The sequence below is a fragment of the Acanthaster planci genome, linkage group LG16 (genome assembly GCF_054643075.1).
Source record: "Acanthaster planci isolate LZ-2023a linkage group LG16, COTS_SCS, whole genome shotgun sequence".
Lineage (NCBI taxonomy): Eukaryota > Metazoa > Echinodermata > Asteroidea > Valvatida > Acanthasteridae > Acanthaster > Acanthaster planci.
This window is the reverse complement of record NC_141792.1, coordinates 8,840,993-8,868,188: the sequence shown is the minus strand read 5'-3', so window position 1 is coordinate 8,868,188 and position 27,196 is coordinate 8,840,993. Positions and strand designations below refer to the sequence as shown.

The 27,196-nt window shown below is 43.2% G+C and overlaps 1 protein-coding gene across 1 annotated transcript; it reads right to left on the bottom strand.

The window, feature by feature from the left end:
- Nucleotides 1-864: 864 nt before the first annotated feature.
- Nucleotides 865-26,793, bottom strand: hps3 (HPS3 biogenesis of lysosomal organelles complex 2 subunit 1). Its single transcript, XM_022253595.2, has 24 exons — nt 26,682-26,793; nt 24,418-24,674; nt 23,065-23,187; nt 21,808-22,103; nt 20,934-21,298; nt 20,518-20,658; nt 18,679-18,785; nt 18,021-18,307; nt 16,772-16,914; nt 15,801-16,021; nt 14,637-14,718; nt 14,236-14,341; nt 12,988-13,080; nt 8,994-9,148; nt 8,354-8,386; nt 7,619-7,790; nt 6,760-6,858; nt 5,972-6,076; nt 5,166-5,255; nt 4,817-4,880; nt 3,971-4,206; nt 3,552-3,868; nt 2,956-3,083; nt 865-2,200 (listed from the first exon to the last, which is right to left on the bottom strand). Exons 2-24 carry the CDS (start codon nt 24,644-24,646, stop codon nt 2,037-2,039), a joined length of 3,756 nt encoding a protein of 1,251 aa, XP_022109287.2. The 5' UTR covers nt 24,647-24,674; nt 26,682-26,793; the 3' UTR covers nt 865-2,036.
- Nucleotides 26,794-27,196: the final 403 nt, after the last annotated feature.

The following is a 27,196-nucleotide window of genomic DNA, read 5'->3' as shown; positions in this document are numbered from 1 at the left end:
TTCGAAGGAAAGGAGAGTTTCTGCAAACTATGGCTGTTCATAGTAATCATACTAAATGTAGGCAAAATAAGTGTGTGTCCTTCATGTCTACACTAACTGGACTTGACGACGTGACGACGCTACCATAGTCATTGTCCAACCGAATCGATTTCTCATTTAGGGAAGTTCTGGGGATTTCCAGTTCCAGCTGTCGAAATGTTCTTAACCCAAGATTTTTCAATAAACAACCCAAGTTAGGGAATACGTGCACTCCCTTGAAGAGGCGGGGCAAGCCACAGCGGCGCAAATTATTATACCTGGCACGAAATGGGACAGAGGGGTACCCCTCCCAATAAGTCCAATCCCTATACATACTCCAGCCTATTCTCACTTAACACATCCCCCTAGATGTCTGAAAAGAATTCCTGAGATACCAGTATACCACACTGACCAACACGAAGGCGGGGGAGGGGTTTCTCTCTGTCACATAGTTTGCTTAATATGCAAATTACGTACCGAATGGGGCACTCGTTGATATGACGGACGCGGAAATTTGAAAAGTGGGAATGCTCCACTATGTGGCACCGGAGGCGATGTTTATGATATAGATATATATTTTACAGCCCTCCAAATCCGTACTTTTAAAGAGCATATTTCTGGCTGTTCCAAATTGTCCCTTCTTAGTGCTACTAAATACATTATGATGGGCGTCACAACTCATGGCATTGCCCGAGGTTCCTTGGAGCCACAATTTCTTGGATTCGCTCTTTGTACTGTGCATTGTTTCCCGAAAATCAAGTTCAGCGTTTGGCCAAAGAAACTTGTGAATTTCCCCCAATGCAACACTACAACATGACTGGAAAAAAGGAGACAGAAAAATAAAACAAGAGTGCAATTTTTTTATTCCAGTTATTGATTAACATTTGATAACATTTAGCACACAGTATTTCAGCGCCACATTAACTGAAAAATAAATAGCACCTACAGCATCAAAACTTTACACTGGACTAGACAAATCTGGCTGGATTTCAGGAATTGAAAATAATCAGGATCAACACCGACCAACAGAAATATACAATTATGTAGATCAAAATATACAGGCTCCTTTCAAAGGGTAAACCCTTTAACAAAATTTCATTTTGCAATATCCTCTTTCGAACAAATCCTGATATTAGAGTTCTCTGGCCTTGAGCTTGAGACTTTAATTCTTCTTTGCTGATAAGCATCTAGAAGTGGTCACCACGTACTCTTTATAAATTGCATTTTTTTTGTTTTCCACTTACAGCAAAGAGGGAGGGTCGAATTCAAGGCACTGCTACAATCTGCTAAGCAGGAAAACATGCTCAGCAAAAAATAAAAATTACAGGTGAAACTGCTACCGGGTGGTTCTCAAGTTATATTTGCTATATATATGTGCAGAGTTCCTGGCAATTGGACCAGGACTTTGCTCAGGCTACAAAACAACTATTACGCTACAGGGGACAAAATTCTGTTGTGCCCAGTTCCTATGTAATGCGTAAGCATTTGTAAATGAGTAAGCTTGACTATATCTCAGCACAACAATGCAATCTGTCACATTGAGTTTTAGACTTCAAGACACTTTACCTTTCCTTCTATCCAATGAAACTACCAAGTAATGTCATTCAAAAGAATTGGAGATATGGATGACTTTAGAACAGTGACTTCTGAAATATTCCACTACAAATACCCATGTCATTGTATTCCATCCTTTGAAGAGTACATGTATATTTCCAAAATTTAGTGAGCGCAATTTTGGTCCTTTCCCGATTTCATCTTCTCGCGGTTGCCTTCAGCAAATTTCTAGGAGTTTTACTCAGTGAAAAGAAAAAAAACTCAATGAGTATTAACAGTGCAAAACAACATTTAGAGAGACCCAGTGCCCTCTGTTTGTTTGTAAATATTTAATAATTGTGATTTGCTCATTTTTTGAATGGCGTATAACTTATTTTGGAATGAAACCCTTGATTCTTAACCACAGCTTTTTGAACTTATTCTCACAAGTTCACAGCCCAACAGAGACACAGTCTTACATCTTTCTATATGGCGAGCATCTTGATCAGCCTCCGGTGCAGCACCTGCGCATTCTGCCGACAGCAGCTCTGCCTCAGGTACGGCAGGAAGAAAGAGAGTGAGCCCTCGCTTGGCAGACACCGGAGAAGCTCCTCGGGAGCCAGGAGGTTACTGGCGTGACCCAGGACCCCTGGAAACAAAAACAGATCCACCAAAATCACCAGTCTGGTGATTGGCTGGTTGACGTTCAAACAAGCTAAGGTCTCACCAGTTTTTGAGTGCTCCGAGGGTCAATAAATATGGCAGGGCTGGGAACAGCACTTAATGCCATGAACGAAAGCTAAAGCTGTGCTAATCAGAAGTTAAACAGCTTTACAAGTCACAAGCTACTTTTACTTAAATGAACAATGGCAGATGCACATCTCACTAGATCTTAGTTTTGTGAAAAATTTGTCATTTGATGGGATGGTCTTACAATTTCATTCACGGCTGAAGTGTGATTCAGCTTAGAGCTTTTTTCATAGTAAGCCAATTTCAAGGTTTAACCAGTATGAAATAGTCCTATTTACTAAGGCTATGTTAAATGACAGAGAAAGTGAGTAAAGGGACAAAAATATGGCAGAGGGCATTTGAAAGCACAAACATTTACAAGAGGACTCAAGATTCTTGACATTTACACCTTTTTTCCTGAAACTTTCTCAATCTTATACCCCTTTCGTAGACAGAACACACAGTCCAGTTGAACATCTTGAACATGGCCTATGAGGTGCAGAGCAAGTTCGCGAACCTCTGGTAGTTTATTGGTCCAAGTTTTTTTTTTGGTGACACTGCATTCCAAGTCACTTAGAGACTGCTGGCTGATTCCACAGGGATGGAAAGGTCATTTTCAGCCAAAGTCAGGCAAGTGAGGTGTGGCCTGTCCTTCACAAGTTGCAATATGCATACCTGTCAAGATCTGCAGGTAGTCGGCTTGCTCAGTGGATGGCACCTCCCTGCTCCCATCTCCGTCCCCCTCGGATGTCAAACTCATCTCCGCCCCTCGATCCAAGAGCATCTTCAGCAGCTCCTTCCATCTGCAGCAAATCAGCAGAAAAAAGAATAAAATCTTGAGGTCCCCACAAGTCTAAGGTTCCTGGTTCTGACAGGAACAGAGAAGGAAAAGTCAGGCCAAATGAATTTAAGAGTCAAGAATTACACAGCTGGTAAGATGCCCAGTTCAAAGACAACTGCAGATGCAAGAAATGGTAACAGAGGTACATGAAAATTTTACATTGTAAAAATAGTCAGGTTGTCTTCAAAAGAGTAAAGCCCCAAAGTCATCAAACATAGACCAATCCAAGTCAGATATCTCAAAGCCCTCCTCTTTGTCACATTAGAAGCATAAAGCCAGCTACTGTAATGAATTATCACAAACAGATTCGGCAATAGCTAGAGCAATGCTTCTATCATTAGCAGGGAACTGTCATTCAGTGCCAATATAAGTGTACACAGTCAATATGTGCTTGGGTGCATTTCTTCCCTACTAAGCAGTTGCCATTTACTTTGCGGTGTCCTTGCCAAACGTGTCCTGGGCGTAATCAAGGACCAGCCCAGGATGCTCTTTGATCAGCAGCTCCAGGATGGCCTGGGGATCGAGCACTGACCGACAGACTGTGTCCAGGGACTGCAGGGACTGGCTCAAAGCAGGGGTGGTGGGTGTGACAGCAGCAGGTGTGGCCTCAGAAGGCATGGCCATTGCCACAGTTGTCTCACTTGGGGAAGGTATGGCTGGAGGGGGTGTGGTCACTTTCAAAGCTTTGATCAGTCCCATGACCTGCCTAGCCAGAGCAGGACTGGCACAGGGGGAGGTGATAAGGCTCTGTTAAAAAAAAAAAAAAAACCAATTTTATACGAGTCTTAAAATATCCAGGAAAAATTCAAATACATATGAATATGTGAAATGGCAAATCCAGTTGCAAACCTGAATATTGAGTAGATCATCGTTACAGCAGCAGCATGGACACACAATCTGCTCCTCCCCCTTCCAATCAGCCCCCGCTTGCCTGCTCTGCTGCGATTGGCCAGGTGCATTTGGCCAGGGACCACCTCCAAATTTGCCCAGGATGGGGGTCTGCAGGCGACCCATAAACCCCCTTGCCGGCCTGGCATTGCTGGGGCTGACGGCCTGCAGGCATTTGAACGTCAGCGACTCTGGCCCTATTGACACAAATAACAGAAGGAAATGAGTCAATTGTCGGACAATATGGACACTGGTGAGTTCAAAATGATCCTCCATTCAGGTATACCCACTGCACTTTTACACTTTGACAATCTAAAGATGTGATTTGCTTTGGAGGTAAAAAAATAACTTCCCACCCCATGCAAAATCATAGAGGTACAACGAACAAAGAATAAACAAATCTTCAAAAAAGTTGCAGACTGCAATTCGCCACTGCATCCAGAGAATTTATAAAACTATTCATATCCTGAAGTGAAAACTGTTCAATTTAAGTGTTCATGAGCAAAGTAATACAAAACTGACTTAGGCACTCCCACTGAGAGTATACCCATTGATTGAAAGATTCAACAAGGAATAGAAGTAAACCCACAATTTAAGACACCTTGTCTGTAAGTTGTCAGCCTTTGACAACTTGACGCAGGGACGAATCTCACAAAGTACATTGCTCAACATGTACTCTCAAGCCCCTGCAAACAATTTGCATTTCAAGGCAACAATTCTAAGAAACGTAGGCAGACAATTTAGTCCACTAACAAACAATGAACAGCTTGCAAACACCGTTTTACAGCAAGTGACAGCTTACAATACCTTGAAAGGGTGGAAGGTAATCCATCCATTCAGGTGTCTTGTGGAAACAGCCCCCTCCAGAGAACTGATGATGGGGGAATGAATGGATACGTGTAAGGACAATGAGAGGACTACATGTGCATATAAGTCAAATAAGAGAGTGCAGTAAACTGCTTACTATAAAGCTTTCATGGGATTGTCACCCTCTGTTGCATGGAGTTCGGTGTTTCAGCATATCTGATTTAGTCAACAAGAGTTACCAACTTCAAGGTAAGGGGTTAAAAATAAGGCAGAGCCTGAGAAAGAGACAAAGCAGAGTACTGGAAAATCTCCTGGGTATTGACTGAAAGTAGTGCCATGTTTTACTCACAATATGGGTGTGTCTCGATGATTGGCGTAGGGGGGCACCCTTGGACATTCCTTTCTTCAAACGTTCAAAGTATACCTCCACCAGCAGCTCCTGTCCAAATGCAAAGTGCAGCTTTTTGTAAGAGGAATGGAAATTGTGTGCTTTGCTGCAATTGACTTGATAATTCTACAGTAGGTCACCGGCCCTCATTAAGTGCAAAGCCTGCCCAGTCACACCTTGTTTAAATGACATAGCAACAGCTGCCGATAAGACAGCCTGTGGAAACCTTTGGGCAGTGGCTGCATGGTGCTGTCTTCCCCAGCCAGGTCATTTGGACAAAGCTATGGCCTTAAAGGTAGTGCAACTTGGAGTTCTTCATTTAGCAGCTACCATGGTCACTTGATCCAAGAGGGAAGACTTCTGCATCTGGATATTTTAAAAACTGGCCCAAATTTTCCGAACCCATTCCATCAATGGCTGGGTAGTGTCATCACTATGCCTAAGTATTAATTGGGCATGTATAAATTGATCTTCTCTGTAGATTCTGGAACATGTATCACAACTCATAAAAAAATCCATAATTTTTTCCTTTTTGGGAACGTTGATCACCACAATTTGATCATGCTGTTTAAAAACTATCTAATGGACTTGTAAGTGTGCTCCAAACAAAAGACAGAGGGCATCCTAGAAATTTAAGTCATGTTTTTTTGTGGACAATGGCTACTTGCTGTAATTATTATTGGCATGGCAGAGAAAGGGGACTAGCCTACAACTGGTACAAGTGTGAAGTGCAACATAGCTACACAAAGCGCCGGTGTTTAACTCACTGCTGCACCAGGGAGCACCGTGTGGCGATGGTTGGTGGACACGACCTCCTCCAGGAAGCGTTTGAGGTGACTGTTGGCCAGCGAGGTCAGTGACTCGTTCTCATCCTGTAGAAAAAAAACTAAAACATTTTGGACTAGTTCGGGGAGGAAGGGAAGAAGATCCTCCAGTTCTGATACTCAAAAGGCTATTTCGACTGGAGGGAACATGTCGGCCTTGGTGACCTTTTTATCTGAACAAGGTTGCTCTCACCCACAGAAGTTCAGAAATGATGACTTAAGGTGCAAATTGTGTCCAAACTTAACACATGAGCTACAAGCTGCCAGAGCAACTTATAGGTGAAAGGCCTTGAAGTTAATCTTGTACCATGAAAATCAATGGGAAGTTTCATTAGAATACCAAATAATGATACAAGCGCTTATAAAGGGCAATTCCATAAATGATCATTGCACTTTACAGAAAGAAATTGCGAAGATAACAAAAATATGGGTAATATATGAAAACAAGAACTCAATCTGTTGTTACTCATGTAAGCATATACAGATTTATTTTTGTGATATCAGGTCACAATTGCAAATTAATTGCCCATTTGGCTCTTTTTTCCTGTTCTTTGTTTTCTCTTCTTTGGTTTTGTAACAAGCCTTTTCGAGACTGAGAAATATAAGCACCATAAAAGTTTAACTTTGATATGAAAACCATTTTTAGAAAAAAATTCTTGGGCCTCTTCCACTTAAACCCAGAGAACAATGCCCCAAATTCTTGAAAGAAGCAAAGACAAGGGAACACTCACCCTGAGCAGCTTGATGCAAGTGAAGAGAGAGACAGTGTTCTCATCAATGAGCTGAACCAGGGCAGACAGCAGGCTCTCCGGCTCCTGTTGCCGAATTAACTACAGCAGGCAGGAGTTCAGGAAAAGAAAAAATGCCCAGATACGAGCTGTTCACCACTTGCAGATAGTATTCAGTATTCTGCAACGACTTTTTTCCCGGGGTGTAACTACATGTATATTCTGCCAAAATATTAACTTTTTAAAACGAAAAGACACTACGACTACAGTCCTTTACAAAGTCAAGTGTGACAAGGCCGACACCCGGTGGTCATTTGTTTGACATCTATGAAACAGTGCACAATGCATCGCCCCTTGTTTGGACACTCAGAGACAATGTTGCTAAGCGTGTGGAAAAGCATGGGTGCCATCTGGCAGAGATCAGAACGTGTTTAAACATACGTCTCGTTACAACACAGGAAATCCCCACTTGTAGAGAGGGCATCCAGCATGAAGTGGCTGAAAGCCAACAGTTTGACATTTCCCCACATTAACAAAAAACATATTATTCTCACTACAATTAACCAGAAAGGTTCACACTGGGCACAAAAGTGATCACCAATGTTACGTGCTATGCACATTATGGGCTCTTCAAAAGTCATCACCTCCAATGAATGTTTTGTTACCACCCAATCAACTGTCCACTGGAGATCACCTGACAATTTTCGCAAAGTCTACCAAGTGATCATGGTGAATGAGGGCCAAGCAGTCCAGGTTGCCCCAGCCCCAGAAAAAAATGCAACTTCTTAGCTCTACTGGAGATCACCTTACAATATTCGCAAAGACTACCCTGTGATCATGGTGAATGTGACCAAGAAAGTACCTGGGCCAGGTGTGAGAACTGGTCTTCTCCCTGTAGCAGGAGGGACGAGTGCTGAGTGCAGAGCTGGGTGATCTCCTCCCCGGACAGGGTGCAGAGGGTGGTGGCCGCCTGCTCCAGATCGCCCAGCCGCAGGTACGCCTCCGACAGGGCCAAGCGGTCCAGGTTGCCCCAGCTGTTTATGAAGAGAAAATAATGCAACTTCTTAGCTCTTTCTGTTGAAACTTAACCCGAACAGTCCTTAATCTTCCACCTGTTTAAGGATTGAAAGCTATTTGGGTTTGCATTGTCCCCTATCTTGAGACTGATTAATACTTCAGGCAAGCAAAAAAGAGCAGTGAATTTAACTTCCCAAATCATTTAATTTGCCAGCAGTGAAATGCGTTCAACGTTTGCACATTCCCTGCATGAATATTTGATCTGACATCACAATTTTGCATTTGTATGCTCTTTCCCACTGAGTAGTATGAACCGCCTTTACTAACTTGCTCAAAGGTGCATTAACCATCATATAAATAAACAGGTCCTTGACTGATGCTGAGAATGTTGTTTTCCACGCTCTTAGTGCCAATGTCAAAATTCCAAGCTACAGTAGGTTCCCCTTGATTCTACATGCATGTATCCCTTTGGAAAGTTCATATACAAATGATCCTGTTTAAGTTCCACAATTGAGTTGTGAATAGAATTTTGAATGGGATGAGTTGCACTCTCTACATTGACAAAGGTTTCAATACTCACACATATCTTCCTGGAATTCCAACAAAGTTCACACTAGGAGGACAAAAAAAAGAATTTTAGAAAATTAGCTGTTCCGTTGGTCATTGTCCAATAAATCTAAAGTAAATCTGAGCTGCTGAAATCAGCAACAAACAACACAGGCTCATATGCAGCTGGGGTAGATGGCCTTGGTTGGCAATGCAGGAAACACACTTTTTGCAATGAGCAAAAAAATTAAAGCGGATTGTGAAGAATTTTCTGGACTTCCCTAAAGCTAAATGTTTGCAATATCACCAAAAAGGGAAAGCGATTTTGAAAAGCCATGAATATACATTCTGATGTAAGATGCTGCATGAATTTGATACACATTACAAATGTAAATCTTTATCATGAACATCACCCTCTAATACAGTATGGTTCCCCCACCCCCGCTTTTCAAATTTCATGACCGTCATTCCCCCACCTTTCCCCATCCCCCCATCCCTTCCCCCCAATTTCAAACACTGCACGTGCTCTTCGACAAAGTTTAACATATCACAAAGCTTCTTTGCTAGGTGAATTTTACCTGCCAATGCTCAGATGATAAAACAAAGTATGTTATTTAGTTCAGATGCACTAAGTTACCTTCTATCCTCTTAAAAACCGAACGTCTGGCACTTACTGATGTCCTGCTTGATGGGCGTCTCTGACTTTAGATAGGACGCTCAGGGCATTGTCGGGACTGACGAGAGATGCAATCTTAGAGAAGAGCACCACTTTGCTACAATGCTGGGGTGCCAGGGACATGAAATACTTCAAGATGTTGTCTGCCATCTCCTGCAAGACAGTGGGAAGAGGAAATGTTTAGGGCGCTAGAAAAATCTGTACAAATAACGTAGCGGATTTTGCCCCCCGCCCCACCAAGAACTCAGCTGTCCCATGCCCAGTCTTTTGAATCTTCACTGACGTGTAATGAATTCATTAAGCCTAACCCTCCTCAATCCTCCAAAATCTTTCGGGTGGTTTTTTGATGATTTTGGAGGATTGGGGGTGAACGGTGAGAGTGCATGGCTGATTGCAAAGGATGCCATGCATGAAGGTCATGGGTTAGACCTTGTTGTTTTTGCTCAGTCCTGCTTAAATTCAGCCCGATATTTCTTTTGAATCAACGGCACTGCTGAAGAATGCCATTCGCACTGCCTCAACACAATGACAGGAATTGCTAGAGGATTTTGAAGGATTGAGGCAGTAGGCACACCTCCAAGTAACATTTTCAAGAACTTTTTTGGAGGATTGAGGGAGAATCCCATTTTTCATCCCACAAATTGGAGATTCTGGAGGATTGAAGAGGGTCCCTAGCAAAAAGGGCATAGGGGCTTTGCGTTAACAGTACATCTGCGAAGTTTCAATTCAATCCAACGTACATTTTTCTGTTACGATCATTTTACACTTTGTGACCTTGCTTATGTCAGCCTGGTTAGGCGTGAGGTCAAAATACAGACGGTTTAGAAACAGTTGAACGGTTGGTTTTAATCCCCCTTCATTCCGTTCGTCTTTTGGTGTTGGACAGTTCAACGGTTTGAAAAGAACCGTCTGTCCTGGACTGTCTAGCTTCACGAGCAACCCTAACAACAATGGAGTTTGTAGCTGCACAGCCATGGATGTGAACAAAAGATCCTATTCACGGAGAACTTCATTGGCCCTGGTCAGCCTTCCTGGGCTGGCCGTGAGGATTAGTGGTTAACACCTTGTGATAGGAAGACACAAAATCAACTGCATTCCAGGCTACAGGCATTTATCTAGCTTCAGATACGTTTTGAGTTGGTATTTCATGACAAAAAGGCATCGCCCCAAGATAATTGTTCGTGTTTAAGCGTTTTTTAGACTGGAAAATAAATGCGTTTATACGGGAGTGACGGGGAATGCCAAACACGGTTGCCTCATTTACCCCCTAATCTATCGTCTATGAAAGGAAATATTCACATAGACGCAATATGAATTTATTTGGAACTTCTGTCACGTGTACCATATTCTTTGAAGGTAATAAAAAAATGTCAAACTCCGCATCAAATAGTGCTGCAAGTATGTGCCAAGGTTTGGTTCGGCTCAGACAGGGCTTGGACATTTTTTGCCGAACTTCGGATCGGTTGGGTTCGGACATGTACACACATGTATAAGTACAATGCACACTGAGACATCTTAAGGCCCGCTACGATCATGCTGCAAAGGCCTATAAAGTATTTCTACGTATAAAATTATGAATCTGTTATCTCTCCCGATCCGCGAGCAACTTTGATTTGAATACCTTTTCTATAAACTTTTTGCCAAGAGTTTGTTTACGAGTACATTCCATATAAAGTTATCGTCGAGGGTGTGACAGTTTCCAACCGTGTTTTGCCAACCAGAAGCGGTTGTGTTCGGACCACGCTTGACTCAACAAAACGACCGTAAGATTTGTGCAAATAGAAAAAAACAGCATGCTCAATTAGGACTTTCCTCCAGTACAGAATACAAGATTAAAATCAAATTTCGAGCTAATTGTGTTTTGGTTATTTTTGCGAAATAGATGGCTTTTGATAACTACGAAAATGGCTTTCGTTGCATATCTGAGGGGGAACACTTCCAAGGACAGCATGCATGTGACCAAAGGGGCGATTTTTCATCAGCCTCTTTTGAAGGAATAACAGCATTTTGTTATTTGAGATCTGGCAAATTCCATTACAACGCATCTGCACTACGATCAAACCCTTCATGGTCAACTGAAAGGCAAGTTAGGCCACTGCGCGAACAAAAATCTCCTCGCGCTGCGCTGAAGCACAGCATGCACTGAACCGCTTGGCAAAATTTTCATCCGGGGATGCCTTGGATCGAGCGCGAGTCCGACTGTGATCGGCATCCAACCAAAATTCGTTTTGCATTCCATTTATGAGACCATTGGCCTAGTATGGAACGTCATTACCTTAAAATGGAACGTAAGGGCGTGACTATCGTAGATTGGCAAATAAAATAATAATCTGAATATACATGAGCACAATTGGATGTAGTGAGAATTTAGAAATGTTATCAGCGACAATGCCGTACGTTGCGTGTTCTTGGTTGATTTCTGAGTGATTCTCACCACATGCTTTTTACAACCATCTCATGATGCGGGCCATTGTAAGTTTCAGTATGTTCACGCACGTGTGGAGCACACCGTACAAGTCGTTTTTTTAAGTTTTTTTTAATTTTTGTATGTTTTCCCTTGTACCATCAATAAAATGCCTTATTAAAGCCGTACATCCAAACCGAACAGTTTGGTTCGGCTCAAAAGTGCCTTGTTTGATGACTTTTGCCTCGGTTCGGTGGTTCATCGGCAGCACTAGATTAAATTTTTCATTGTTTTAATTTACTGTGCATTTAAGTTTAATAGGTAAAGTCAAACACCAGAGATAAGTATAAAACCCGACGTGTTTGTTTTTCCAACAAGAATTTTGTGCAGCCACAAAGTATTCAAAGAGTACAAAAGAATGGTACGTACAAAACATATTGCAACGTGCACGCATGTACTATTGACTTCAAGAAAAAACATGTACTTGTATCCTTAAATTGTGCAGGTGCAGCTTCTAAGTAGAAAGCGCGTAGTTCGCATACGTGTCTTCCTCGAGCCTACACATGAAAACCTGCGAGTGCTCAATGCTGAGCCCCAGCTTGTGCACACGGGCCAAAAAAAAGGTTTTATCTGTAACTACATGTTGGCGAACAGAACACTACGTCATGTATGATTCAGGTAAATACTATTTCGAGTTAGTATATTCGATTCTGCAGAGACAAAATATCAAGGTTACAGGGTATTGAGACCTGAAAAGACTGGGTCTGGAAACCGACAGCGCAATACAACTACTCAATACACGTGTTTTATCAGGATGTTTAAAACAGTCTGCCGATCTAAATCCTCCTGTGGAGCTGCAAAGTAAAGAGCTATTGTTATGACTCATCCACCAGACCGCAGAAGTCTATGATGCCGTAATGCGATGAGCTGTCCATTGTTTACTGGAAGCTGCGAAGTGCAAGGTGCACTCGACCGCAACGGTTTGGCCAGCCTTGCTGAAGCGTTCGTCTGCTGGATGTTGACCGTCCGTGAGGCTTACCGTTTACAAAGTGTTGAACGCTTTCAAAAGCGTTTGTATTTTGACCTCACGCCTTACGCCGAACACATCAATAGGAGAGATGAACATTTTCTACTGTCCTCAGTCTCAGAAAAGCGGACCTTCCAAGAGATACAGTGCATCCCGTTTTTATAAAATTATGAAAATTATTACAAGACAACACTGATGAAAATCCTGAAGGCTCAGCATGAAAGAAAAATGCATCACTTGTGACAATATTGGCAGAAATGTCAAAGGGTGTTGATTTCAACCCCTCTCCCACACTCTTTAAAGGTTTCAATGGGATCGTTAAGATGTAATCTTGCATACTTCGATCAGTGCGAGTCCCTAAGAAATGTGTCACGGACCAGCATGAGTTCCCAACATTATCCATGCAGAATTTCCACAACAAATGTTGTAGAGGTCCAAATTCACTTTTTATGAAGACACTCTAAAATGTAGATCATTTTGAAGTGACTACCTTGAAAGACTTCCTCAAGTTTGCAAAAGGAATTCTCAACTTTCATGTCCTTGCCAGGCCACCGTACTTACCTGATCAACCTCTACCGTGCTGTTCTCGTCAAAGAGCGCCCAGTCTAAGTAGTGGATCATGCCAGACCCTGCCCCGGTCACAATCTCCTCATCCTAAAAAGATATGAGAGATTAGCAGCCAGTCACAGTAAAGACCATGGTTAGCTCAAATCTACATAGGCATACACTGCATTGTGGGAAAAGGTAAACTGTGCTCCGAATCACTGCACATGTCACCCACAAGGGGTGAGCATGTACAGAACTTGGCAGGGAAGCCAGTCAACCTCTTGTCCAGAGCCTGAAACTATAGGCCAGAGAAGCCTCAATATACAGGCCTGAAATCAACACAACATTTACAACAAAAGCCTAAAACCAAAGGCCAATTTCATAGAGCTGCTTAAGCAAAAAAACCTTACTAGATAAATCAGGTAACCAGCCAAAACTCCATGTGACGTATATTGTTTTGGGATTGTATTTAGCTGTTTAGCATGACAATCAGATACAGTTTGAGCTGAACTTTGTTTATTGAGCAAAGTTTTTTCCCGCTTAAGCAGATTTTATGCTTAAGCCGCTCTATGAAATTGGTCCCTGCAGGCTTTTGCCTGAAATCTGGCATCCTTGACTTTTTAGACAATGCACATCATCTGCATTGTAGTTAATAGCACCCTGTGGCAGCTGGGCAACGTGACATTGCAAAATGAACTGTCATACCTCTTTGTTGAATACCACTTCTTCATTGGCTCAGAACAATCATGTGACAAGGCAACATAACCAAATTTCACATTTATGTCACCCTCAGGTATGCACAGCACCCTTGGCTTCGCCTCATATCCTGCATCACAGCAGTCAACAACTGGTAAGTACAGTTGGCAATGCTGTACAGATGATGTACAAATGGTTTGCAAGGGTCAATATTTATAAAATCCAATGTGGTGATGGACCTTTGCCATGATCTATTGTAATTTTAAAAAGGGCAACATTTTTGGCCAAAAATGATGAGGCAAATTTACTGTGAAATAATCCCAAGATCAAGCTGTTAGGGCCACCCCCTCCCTTTTTGTGTACAAGTCTAATGAATCCATCTCAAATCCTGACATGCAGTCACCGAAGAGTCCATCACAAGTTATTTAGCCTCGAGTCAAGTCACAAGCTACGGGCTTCATGGGCACCGGCCATTTCGAACCTTCTAGAAACAACAGAACCAGTACCAATGAAAAGAATAAATCTTTGTTATGAATATGCATGAGATAATTTAATGGCCACACATACCTCAAAGGCCGTGTACGGCTTCGGGCAAAGCTGGATAATTTTCTGCAGGGGAAGTTCGGACATGTTGAAGTATGGTAGTGTCAGATGCCAATCCGTTGTTTCTCCTCTACAAAGTAGCATTAAAAAGAGTGAAGTTAGCAAGTGAAGTGTAATTTGTCCACTTCTTTGACGAACTAAATAAAAAACGAGGACCTTCATTTATTCACAGGTGGACAGCACTATTGGTATATATCTTAACAGTGATAATAGATGATCTACCTATAAATGCTTAACTTTGTCATTTAATCTTATGCAGTCTTCCATCTGATGTGGTGCCACTGTGTTCTAGTCATTCTACAAATCTGTTACCTGGGTTTACTTGCGGTTAGCCCCTGACAATAAAAACTTTCTGGTCTACTTACCTGCAGTAGTGCAAGGCCAGCTGCAGACAGGATTGCAGGTAGAGAGAGCGCAGTTCGTCAGACGATTCGGAACTCTGAGAATCTTGAAGATGTTGAAAGAATGAGTCATTTTCAAAAGTCAGGAGTCCAAATGATCATTACTGATGTTACAGTTACACAAAACACCATGAGGTTAACACAACACTGCAGTCTGGTGACCAATCCCTCATTCATTCAGACATACAACCATTGAATTCACACATTCCTGGATCCAGCACCAGTGTGAGACATTACTGTGTACCGTGGCCCCTGTCGTATCTTAGGGATTTCAGGACCTTGGATTTGTCCCCTTAACTGAGGGCCTTGAAGCATGAGCTTTGGTTAACCACTTCACAGCGAATGAAGTGTAAGCCCACGGTGGATGTGTACACTCATTTAAGAATTCTTTTTTGATTTTCGTGGTTGATGTATTAATGCGTCGTGCTTGAGTTGGGTTGAAGCACAGTTGCAAGGTTGCAGAATTTGTTAGTTACAAAACCCACCCCTAGCAGCTTTTCGGGTAAGTAAATCTGATGAAAACTGGTTAAATAAATTGTCCCTTTTCTGCTCAAAAAGTTAGAAATTTTACAAAACGAGGCCAGAGTTTGCACAGTTCAATCATGAATCTTTTCTAAGTAAATGTTGGGCTGGCATACAAATTGGTAATACAAAACCTTAGCCAAAGACAAGGTTCCGTTTGGCAAATGCCCAAGCCCAGTTAACAATGTAAAATAAAGCAAACGCAACCACAACATTAGTGCGCAAGGCACTGCATTGTCCTCGCTCATCAGGCCCACAACCATTCCTGAAACCATTTCAGTTTCGCAGAGAGCTTACAGTTCTAATGCAGCCATTTTAGGCATGAACCGCTCATCAAACACAGTAACCTGTCTCCAAAGGTACCCATTCATGCAGTGGAAAGCGGCAAGCAGGTATGAAATGCCTTATTTCAGGTCACAATATATAACTAGCACCTGGATTTGAACCAATAATGATCCTTTGATAGAGTCACAAATCCTAATAAAGCAGCATCCAATAAGTCCCTCCCCTCATCTCAGTTGCTAATGGGTAGGAACAAGTTTTATTTTCATCACTGCACAAACTGGCTGGGGACAAAGCCCAATGAAAACCCATTCCAGCACCGACCTTTCTGCTCAGTCTGCTGGTGACGAGGGTTCTCCCTTTCCAGGTTGGCGGCCGTCCTCAGCAGCAGGTGGCCCTCCAGCAGGCTCTGCAGGTAGCCAATGGGGCTGGTGCTGCGGTAGCGCTCCCCGAGATCGGCCAGCGACCGGTAGACAGCAGTCAGAGGGGCCTGCTCCAGGACATACACCGCACTGGCTTTGCTGGATATGCTGGCGCTCATCTCACTGGCGGCCAAAGGTCGAATTTATGGGGTGTCAGTCAAACGGATGGGCAAGCTACCTAAACAGCCTCTCCTCACCACTTGCAACAGCTATAAAATGCTTCCCTGCGAATACATCTGTGACACGTTTCATAGGAAGCGCGCTTTGCCCACTTTGGGAAGTTTGGGGAGGACTTGCAAGTTTCACTGGCAAATCTACAGCAGTCTTAGGAAGTTTAAATATTCCTTTTTGAAAGGCCAAAAGTAAGTATCAAAACAGACTAATCCCACGACAAATATATGAACCACTACTGTGGTGGCACAAGACTCATACACAGATGGTATGTGCACGTTGAATGCCTCTTTGCAGCTGAGCTGCTGCGGCTTACCAAATAGAAGAGCTCCTTAATAATAATAAGCTATCTCGCTAGATTAGTCTATACAGGGGCCAATTTCATAGAGCCGCTTAAGCACAAAATGTGAAAAAACATCGCTTAAAAAAACAAAGGTTACCAGCTCAAACTGTATCTGATTGTCATGCTAACCAAAAGATAGCTAAATACGATCCCAAAACAATATACATCACATGGAGTTTTGGCTGGTTACCTGATTTATCAAGCAAGGTTTTCTCGCACATAAGCAAATTTTGTGCTTAAGCAGCTCTATGAAATGATGAGGCAACTTTACTGTGAAATAATCCCTACATCAAGCTGCTAACCTTATTTCCAAGTCAAAGTTTGGTCTCCTGAGTGACCTCCTTCAAGTACTTACTTACCCTCTGGTTGGCATGGCTTGCCCTGAGTTGTCTTTGGCCTTGGATAGGAGCATGACGTGGTCCTGGCTGATGGTAATCTGCGTCACGCCAAGGTAGGGCTCTAGACCGACCAGGCTGATGTCCATTGTGGCAGGGGGGCAGGTCTGCAAAGACAAGATCCAAAAGACAAAGTTTCATGTACTCTCGCCAAATGCTGTGATGCCCTGAGTCACAATGAAAGGTACATACTAAAAAAAAACTGTCTCTGGGTCAAGTTCAGCTTCAACATCTGAACAGAAACCCACAAAATCTTTAGAAACTGAGACTACTTGTATTTCTCTTTGTAGCATGCACCCCTAACTTTGTGAGCATTTTCACTGGAAACATTGCTACGGCTATACATTGCACAACTGTAAATTAAACCAACCTGCACTGCAAAGGTGATATTGTAATAGTGAGGCTTGGCTGTACAGTGCAAAGTGAGTCAAAATACCACAAACCTGGCACACCTGGCACATACAAATTGTGTGAAATGTTAGCAGGCCACCCAGTTTTGATATACAAGCATGTCAGTCACTGTGTGGACCTCTATTTGAAGTCCACACAGCTGGATAGGGGAGACCATGTGTGGACTTGCCCATGTCCTCATAAGGTTTCCCCGATCTGAAAAACAGATTTGGAGGCATTTTGGGTTGAAGGTTATCATGACAAAGTGAAGAGGAACAGCCAATGAAATCAAAAATCTCGCTCAAAAGAGTCTAAGCACTTCATGAAAGATGAGCATCGAGATCTCCACTGAGTTCTTGTAACTGCACAAAAGCAAAGGAATGCCCACACTAGGTATGCAGTCCTAACGTGTGTGTCTGATTAGACGTGTTTTGTACTAAAGAGAGCCCTGCACTCAGCAGGATTGTGAAATTAAACTCGGTGACATTTAAATACTGTGATTTGGAGCATTAAGATGAATGGACCACTCAGTGTTGACTAGAATGACGAGCCACTATCACTTGACACTGTGACAAACCAAATTCCCAATTTTCTATCCAGAGTTAGGGATACCAAAGCAGCTCTTATGCTCACTGGAAGAAAGGTACCTTGGAATTTCAACAGGACAGCACACCTTGTTTACATGTATGCTTTCCAATGGAGCTTGCATCTACCAGCCCCTCCCGGCTCCAATAAGAGAGCGCACCTGTAAACAAGGCGTAAAATCAACAGTGCAGAGGCCTATTCCAGACATTTCAAAATCTGAGACATTCAGAGGGCTCACATTGGCAATGTTGTCGACGGCCTCCATGTTGGGCAGGGCGGCGGCCATGGTCCGCAGCGTGTAGGTCTCCAGCCCATTCTGAGTGAGGGCGTACAGCAGGCTCCGCCCTGCCTTCACCTGCAAGGCCTCGGCCTTGTAGGTGTACTCTGTCAGCAGGCGCGGCCTAGGCTGAACCTCATACAGGTAGCCCTCCCGGGCGGCACTGAAGAAGCAGCACAGGCCAGCCAGGTTCTGGGCATTGCTGCTCTCTAGGAGATCATTGCTGGGCTCCGTCTTGCTGCTGGAAGCTGGAAACAAAAATCCACCAAAAAAAAATTGAGTAAATGACTTGCAAAACATTCTGTAGAATCTTTACCCACGAACAAGAAATCCAAATTTGAAATGACAGAGATTCACTTGTACCTTTAAGCTTAGTAGGTCCACGTTTGATGCTTATCCCACATTCCTTCGTTCAAGTTTCACACAAGGAGTATTTTAGATTGTTGGTTGAAAAAGTTTCGGGTATTGTCCTTTCCCTCCCAAACACAAAACATTTACTTTCAAGAGGACGTTTTATATTAATCTGAGAGAAAAATGTCACTAAATAACTCTCACATTTGTTGTTTAATCAAGCAACTGAACAATACTTTCTGAACTATTCTTTAGTTTATGGTTTTACCAGTGGCATAAGTGGGGAGGAGCTGTAGGGACTGCAGACTGTTATCACCCTCAGAAATATCGGACATGAAGCGGCGATAGAGTAACTGAGTCAATGCTGTCTTCAACCTGGAACAGCCACAAACCAACCTTGTCAAATAAAATATATCCAGTCAACACCACAGATGTCGATGTACAATCTAAAGGTAAATAATCCAGATTACAGGTGGGAGACTTACAACATTTAAACATTATGTTTCAAATCTGTTCTTTTAGATGTTTGACCTTTTGATTGATGCAATCTGCCATTCCTATTTTTTGTAAATGATGCTTGTTACATATTGCTTTTTCGGCATTGATATATACATGTAATTGAGAAAAAAGTGGATTCTAAAACAATAAACACTGCTTGTTTTAAATGTCCCAACAGCAATCTACATTTTTACACTGGTTGGATCATGTGCACTGTTAAACTTCTGATAAGTTGGATCCAATGGGACCGACCGATTTCATCCGACTTAGGTGAAAATAAGACTTACGCGAAGGAGATATGCATTACACAGTCACTGATCTCCAGCCATATAACAGCCACAGCTCACAAAGAATGAAATAAAGTAATACCGCAATGTTTCTAACACCAAATATCATTTCTTTCCACACTACACATACATTTAGGGCCTAATCTACAACAGAGAATCAAAGCATGCTTCACCAATCACATGTGCTACACGAGTTTGTAACCTTGAGCGTTGGCCATCACAATGTATGTGTACTTCGGTAGCCGTACTTCGTCCAGCCACCTTATCCAATAAAAAATGCAGACTGTGATTACGTGGCCACATATATGTTGACATTTTCCAGGCGGAAATCAAGTTCATTCATGCAGTATGGCAATGGGAGCAGCGCAAGAGATGGAGCTCAAGCAAAGGTTATAGGCTGCTACTGAAAAGTACGATGTGTACACGAGTGGCCCATGAGACGTGGCATTGCAGATACCACTGCTGTGAAAGCCTACTGGAGCCAGCGCCCAAATTACAGAAAATTCCAAAAATCTCTGTGTTTACTGGAGTAAATAAATGTACAAAAATCTTTTTTTTTGTTAATCCAATTTAAAAGAGGTAAAAGATACAGTATTTTAACAAATGTTTCAAGCTGATTTGTGCGAGAAAAGCAAAAGTCCAACTTATGCAATCCGACTTAGGCGAGGAATTTTATGAAGAAAAATATGAGAAATCAAATGTTCCAATCGATTTCTATCAGAGGTACATGTAAGTGAAAATCCGACTTAAACAAATCTGACTTGTCTGACTTATGTATATAATTATGCATATATATATGAAAACAAGGTAGACAGCGATAGCCTCTGTAAAGTGTTGATTTAAACGTTTATATGGTATGGGGAAGTTTTTGTAAACATTTTTCAAAGTAAATGTAAATTCCCACCCTGAATTCAGATTTCAATTTCAGATTGCAAGTTGTAACAGAATACTACAATTAACGCCATTGCTGAGTTAGACATTGTTACATGTACACTTTTCTGACTTTATTTAGTTGCCAGTTGAGACAACATTCATGCTAGGCTTTCTACTGACCTGACACATAGTCTTGTTGCTGTATCATATGACGTTTTTAATGCATGATGCTGATTTAAAAGTGCTTAAAGTAAGCGGTTTTGGTAGTGCACAGTACTTATACATTCTAGGACACTGACAGAACAAGACTTTCAGACAGGCACTATTACAAAGGGTAGCCCTCACCCTCGATGTCTGTAAATTGCACAGTATCTTGCTGGATTCTTGGAATTGGTATTGCTTGGGAATGAGGTGGTTTTGACATTGAAATGCAAAAAAAGAATGCCTACTTGCGAGTACGCCTCCTCGGAAACAGAATGTGAGTTGGGTGCCCCTCAAATCTGCCGACTGGGCCCATCATCTCCCAGTTGTCCTCAGAGCTTTCAAAGTAGGGATCCTCTGATTGGATGCTTGGGAGATACACAGACGCGCTGCACCAATAACAGAGAGAAACTAGTTTTCCATGGCATTTTTACAGACTGCATCTCTTCGGCACAAAACTTCGTCCAAGAGACTTTTCAGGAAAATTAATGTAACTTGGACAGGCAGGAACTCCAAGCTTCACAATGAAGTACCCCCACTTAAAACCCTGTAAAACCTCAAGGTGATCCCTGAGTTACCACCTTCTTATTTGGTATTATCCCCTCACGGGAAGCACTCTTGATCTTAGAGTGAGGTAAGCTACATACACATACCACTTACTTACTTGCCCGGGGTGGTTTGCTGGGCAGATGTTGCCCTGCTGCCATTGGTGCCAAAGGTGGTCTCGATCCCAAAGTCCCAGTCCAAAGCCGCTCCCTCGGCGATGACAAAGTAGGGCTGGGCCTGGCAGGCCTCCCGTGACTTTCCCTTCCGCTGCTCAGTGGCGGCAGGCTTCCAGGCGGACGGCGAGGCTGGGGTCTGGTTGCCGGTGCCGTCTGACTCAGAGCCGTTGAGGGAAGAGGGTGCCGGCCGGATCAGCAGCGGTACCCGGCGCTTGCCGCGCTGGGTCTTGACAATCTCGGTGTCTGTGACCGACCGACCGCGCAGTGCCTCCCGGCCAGCCATGTCCCAGACACGGACTTTTACCACCTGTGATATATGTCCATGGTAACATTATCCCAACAGAGAAGGGGGAAGGCCATGTGGTCTCTCCAATGTTGTTGTGCCTCTGCCAAGCCCTAAGCAGTATCTTATGTCTTGCAATCATTTTGATACCAACATGAAAATCTGTGGACTGTTCTTGCAAACAAATTTTTGCAAGACAGGTGGCCAAAATGTTAACTTTTCCACTGACATCAACTCAACTCAGAAGCAGCAACTCATGAAGAAGTGAAATATGTGTGACTACAACAAACCGCTTGTAAGATTTGACACTCCACAGATATACCTAAAATGCACATTCTCCCTGTTGGTACAAGTTTCAAAAAGACTGAGGGGGCCACGGCATCCTCTCCACCCAGCTGCACAAAAGTCAAACAATAAGCTTTTATGGGGTTAGGGTACTGCATTTTTCCCACAATCTTTCCGATGTGGTCTGTATAAAAAGCCCTGTATCTTAGGAATACGCTCTGGTTGGATGAACCCCAAGCTAAGCTCACCTGCAACTCCTGCGTTCCCATGCAGGCGATGGTTCCCTCGCACATGCACACCTCCCGCACCATCAGGCCCATGCGCAGCTGGATCAGCCAATCAAAGTCCATGCACTCGGCCAAGAACTGGTAGACTGACACTGTGTTGTCCACCCCGGCAGCCAGGTTCCCTGTGGCCGGGCAGCAGGCCAGACACTGGGCTGGGGCGGGGGTCTGCACCTCTACTAGCTCGAACTGGCGGCCAGCACTGGGTCGCCGGTCCAGATGGTACGTGGAGACGGTAGCGCCTCGCTCCCGGATGTCGCCTGGGGTGTGCGGGAACAAGACAGGAATCATCCAGTTTATTCTCTGGAGAATGACTATCCACAACAAAATGGCATGCTTTCATGATGACGGTGGTCCTCTGATAGGAACGCACCATGAGCAAAGGGTTATGCCAGTTCAGTACAAGGCATACCGAGCGGGCACAACCATTTTCCGTTTGAGAGTAAGGTCTGTCACAGGTGTGCCATGTGTCTGAATGAGTCTGGTTGGGAAACTTTAAACAAGCCCGTCTTCTGTGCCAGTGAATGACTGCTTCTCGTCTGTGCAGATGGTGTATAGTCAAATCATCAACAGGAGCTGAACAAGTCCAGTCACAAGCCCTTTTACAAACCCTTACCATGCCCTTTCACAAGACCAGTCAAAGCCCTTTCATAAGGCCAGTCAAAAGCCCTTTCACAAGACCAGTCACAAGCCCTTTTACAAGACCCTTCACATGCCCTTTCACAAGATCAGTCATAAGTAACAAGGCGAAAAATGACAAAGAAATCCTTTGGCCATACTTCATGTGAATAGCTTGTGCCTTGGCTTACTGTACAAAATGCCATATAAATACAATATAAATGACTTAAGCAGCAATACATGTATATTAATGGGTTTTGATTTGGCAGTATATCTTATCCTCTTCAAAAATCAAGTCTTTCAGACAACTTTAACACTTTTTTGTTCCGATAGTTTCGAAAGATATCAATGACAAAAGTCCCTTTACAGCAACAACACTTGGGCTGTACATTCCACGATTCTGGAAAATCCCCTTAATGATTCTAAAGGATCTGGAAGGGTGTGGGTTGAGCAAGACACTTTTCAAAAATGATACGGCTGAGGCTAGAAACAGCACATGTCAATGGAAAATGGTTGTGGCCACAAGAACCAGAGGCAAAGAGCCACAGCACAAGTGTCTTTTCTAGCCGCAACTGCAACGTTCAGAGGCATAGCCCGAGTTACCTCCGGCAACTCGAGCCCGGACAGCCAGGTGCCGCCCACTCATCTCCCAGTTGAAGTACACCCGCAGGGAAGTCGTCTGGTGCTGTGCGTTGCCTTGCACCTCCAGGGTGGCGATGTAGTTGCCTGTGTGACATCAACCAAAGTCAATCACAACTAAATACATACATGTACATGTGGAAAGCTGTTGTAAACCTGAAGTCAAGTGATGACTAACCACTGTGGGCCAATGCATGTACCGGTCAGCTCATTCACGTGCAATGTGATTTAATGCTGCAAACACAGCACAGTCACTGCAATTCCATGTTCCGTGCAAAGGCTGCTCAGTAATGTACACGTATCGCAGTGGAGCCGATTATGTTTGGTGCCTACAACCAATTTGGGGATCTGGGAGTTACAGCATACAAAAATACCAAACAGTGCTATACAACACTTACTTGTTGGCATCTTAGCTTTTCTCTTTAAATGTATTGATTTTGGAAAAGCTCCAATTCCAACTTTTCATTATACAGTGTTAGCTTCGCATAGTGCATTCAAAGGAAACCCTGTAAAACAGTGCCAAAACCCTCATTGTTGCATTTAATATGCAAGGTCACTTGGTAAACATGTTTACAAATAAACATACAGAATGTTGTGCAGTATTACAGGTACAATCTAAGTCAAGTATCAATAGCTCCCCCCTCCCTCCACCCCCCCCCTCCACTGCTTATTCGCAGATGTTAAGTGGACAAGCTGCTTTTGCCCCACAGCCTAGTGTGTTGAACCCCCATCTTGGAGGTAGAAACCAGGCAGAGGAATTGCAGTCCTTTGTGTCCACAGGCAAAACACTTTGTCAGTAGTGTACCACCCACAGTTAATAGTGTGACAGATCACAAATGACCTACTCCAGTGAAAATGAGTAATAGGGTCATTGTGTTTCACTAATGGTGTTTTCGTTTGCATCAGAATGAGCAAATTAAGCTCTTTGTTTTGTAAAAGTTTGGCATTCCATGAAGACGTAAATGTGGGCGACTGTTTTAAGGTCATTAATCAACCCTGCTAGGTCCTCAAACCTCCAACAGGTGAACGACTGAAGGCCGTTGGAGCATGAAAAGTGACTCTGGAGACGTCTGACTAATTGTCACGGTCCGGATCAGGTACATTTGCATCTGATTGGTCATTTAATTTTGCTGGAGTGGTAGAATCAAGCTCTTTAAGTTCGGAGGAGTCACGATGGTCTTGAGAATGATTTACAGGACTGGTGAGCAGGGGTAATAGCATGCCTTAAATTTAGATACTGGTGTCTACAGTCAGATGTTTGTTTTTATTGCTTTTGTTTTTTTTAAGCCATTAACTTTAAACTTCATTTCAACAAACCGGTGGTACAGTGCACTCCCTGTTGAACCAGCCCCGCTGTGGTGAAACTGTGCTGGAGTGACCCATGACCTTCGGACGAACCGTCCCCAAGCCGGTACACGTTAACACTGTGCTGCAGGGTGGCCACAAACAGCTGGGTCCGGGAGGCGAAGATCGTCAGGGGGTCTTGAGACAAAGCTAGTGTCTTCGGGTCACCAGCAAATTGGTGGCAAGGCAAAACGTGAACCATAGCGGACAAATGGGACGGAATATTTATTCTGCATGTTGAAAACAAACAAAAAGAAGTTTAGGCGCAGGTAAGTGACTGTAAAAAAATGGTTAAGAAATTAATTTACAAAATTAAACAATCAAATTAATTTACTTGCTGGTGTATGTAACAGAGAAAAATGGCACACTATGGGGGATTTGTAAAAGAACAAGAAACTCTAATTAAACCAAGGATCTTTGAGGGACAGGTTGCAGGAAACTGATTTAATAAGGACTCAGACACCAACATTTGATTTAAAAAAAAAGGACACAAAAGAATTTACGAATGAAAAATAACCCCCAAAAATGAAAAAAAAAAGGAAAAGGACTACCAGACTGAAAAGACTTAACATCAAAATGCCAAAACTTTAAAAGAACTAAAACCAAAACCAACACAGTGTGTAAAATGGACCTTATGAGTTTACACTCAGACTTCAATCACTGACTTCTAGCAGAATAGGGCTAAAGCAGAAAACCCACACTCCAGTTAGGAGGAACAAGACATTGACTGGTCCCTGCTGATCTGCTACACTGAGTGAGGCCAGACCATGTGGCTACATGATACATGTACATGTATGGGGGAAGCTGGGGTAATAAACGGGGGCACAGTCACTACTAAAAAAATCAAGAACTTTAATAACTAAAGTTACACATTTTTAAAGGGGAGCTACTTCTATGTAAAAATGTGTATTTAATAACATACTCATTTCTGGCTCTGCCACATGTACATACATGTACGTTAACCACTTGCTGGCGGGGATACCCATTTTGAGCACCATGGGTTTATACGCAGGGCCAGGGTGCCCAAAATGGGAAAAAAGAGCTGGTCCGTGTAACAAAAAACTGTACTTGGAACAAAAACCTGCTGCTGGGAATTGCCATCATTTTTTGGCTTGCATTTTTTCAAAGGTGTTCCGTCACTGTCTTTAACCCCAAGTCTCATCGGAGAACACTGTAACAATTGAGATCCCTCAGCCCGTTTTTCAGCTATTATTCTCGGCCCACACTCGAGCGAAGATGGTGAGAAAAGGCACACCCTGGCTGTTGTATACATGTATATGGTGATTGGCCTTTGTGTGTTGCCAAGAAATGAAAAGGCCAAATTTGCATCATAATCACTAGCTTCACAATAGTTCCCACTTTGAAATGAGGCAACGGGAATATGGAAACTTGAGTAGAGCCGCACGCCACCGACCAATCAGCCTTTTCACTGTGCAAATCAAAGCATGCAGAGCACACAGGGCCACAAACCGAGAATTCGCGGTTTGGCAGGTGGCCTTCGCGGCCAAGCAAGGCTGGAATTCTCGGAGTCGGCTTTCATGAAAAAGTCCTGGCGTCAAGGGGTTAAACAGTATACCACTGTTTTGGGCATAGTGCACCCGCATATTAGCACCGCGGACAAAAGTGCTTCAGGGCCCCATTGATGAGCGACACAGCACCACTGCATGCTAATCCAGCCACGTTTGAAAAGATGCCACTCGCATTCACTGGGGACGAAGGAACTTACGCAACACCTCACAATTCTGGGCTCTCTTTACAGGGTGGCAAGCCTGGCTGAAAAATTCAGGAGTCAATGAAGGTTGCCTGACAGCTTAGAGTAGACACCATTTGACCAACAGTCATTTGTGTCGGTGTAAATGTCGATTAACTGAAATGATGAATTTTTGAAGAAATTTTGAAAACTGAACATCTTGAAAATCTCCCTTATGTGAGCACTGCATTTTTAAAATCACTCAGCAGCATGTGGTTAAACATGTTAACAGACTGATCTTCTCATACCCCTCGCTCAGGGGGCGGGGTTTAGCATAAGCGTAACGTGAGTTGGCCCACTAGTATCGTAGTGGGCATGAATGATGTAGGGCCTAGGCCTCCGGCCGGGCACGGGAAATATCTCTCTGTGCAGCATATTTCGAGGTAATAAAACACTCAAAAGCAACAGCTAACAGTCACATGATATTCAAATGAGCTATTCGAACGGTAATTCACAATATATTTCGTATGTAAACATAAATAATCACCTAACTTAGGGTGTACGTGTCTTCTGGCCACTTTTCTAGTTGCGAGTTGCACGTTCATTTGCCACAATTAGCTCCGCACACATTTTGTTATCATACGTCGATCAACAGTAGCAGCGCCCTCTGTCATTGATTTCATTTCCGGTTCAATGGCCTTTCTCAATGGTGCAGCTTTAGCCTGCGTTGCGCCTTGCGCCAGCATTGCTTGCGTCTCTGAAAAAACCATTTGTACACCGAAATGTACAGAGCAAGTGAAAACATACCTAGGTAGGGCTTCCAGTCGTGTGGTTTGATTTTCCTGTGAGGAAAATACACTGAAGCAGGATCTCAAAGGCAATGTACAGTACTAAAAAAAAATAAACGCTCCTAGCTTCCGGCTGTAGGCCAATAATGGATTGAGCTAATAGGTTTGAATTCAGCAAAGACGTACCTTTGATCATTCCACTGTCAAAGGTTATTTAACCAAGCAATTCTTGACAAACGCCTCTTGTGGCACAAAGAAGCTTAAGCTGTGCTGT

Bases quoted from the DNA above. Each gene is read 5' to 3' on its own strand.
- hps3 (XM_022253595.2), bottom strand. From the start codon at position 24,646: ATGGTTCACGTTTTGCCTTGCCACCAATTTGCTGGTGACCCGAAGACA. The intron at 6,859-7,618 runs GTACTTTCTTGG...TGCCTGCTGTAG, and splicing joins AGTTCTCACACCTGGCCCAG to TTAATTCGGCAACAGGAGCC. The intron at 4,881-5,165 runs GTGAGTAAAACA...CCCCATCATCAG, and splicing joins CATCGAGACACACCCATATT to TTCTCTGGAGGGGGCTGTTT.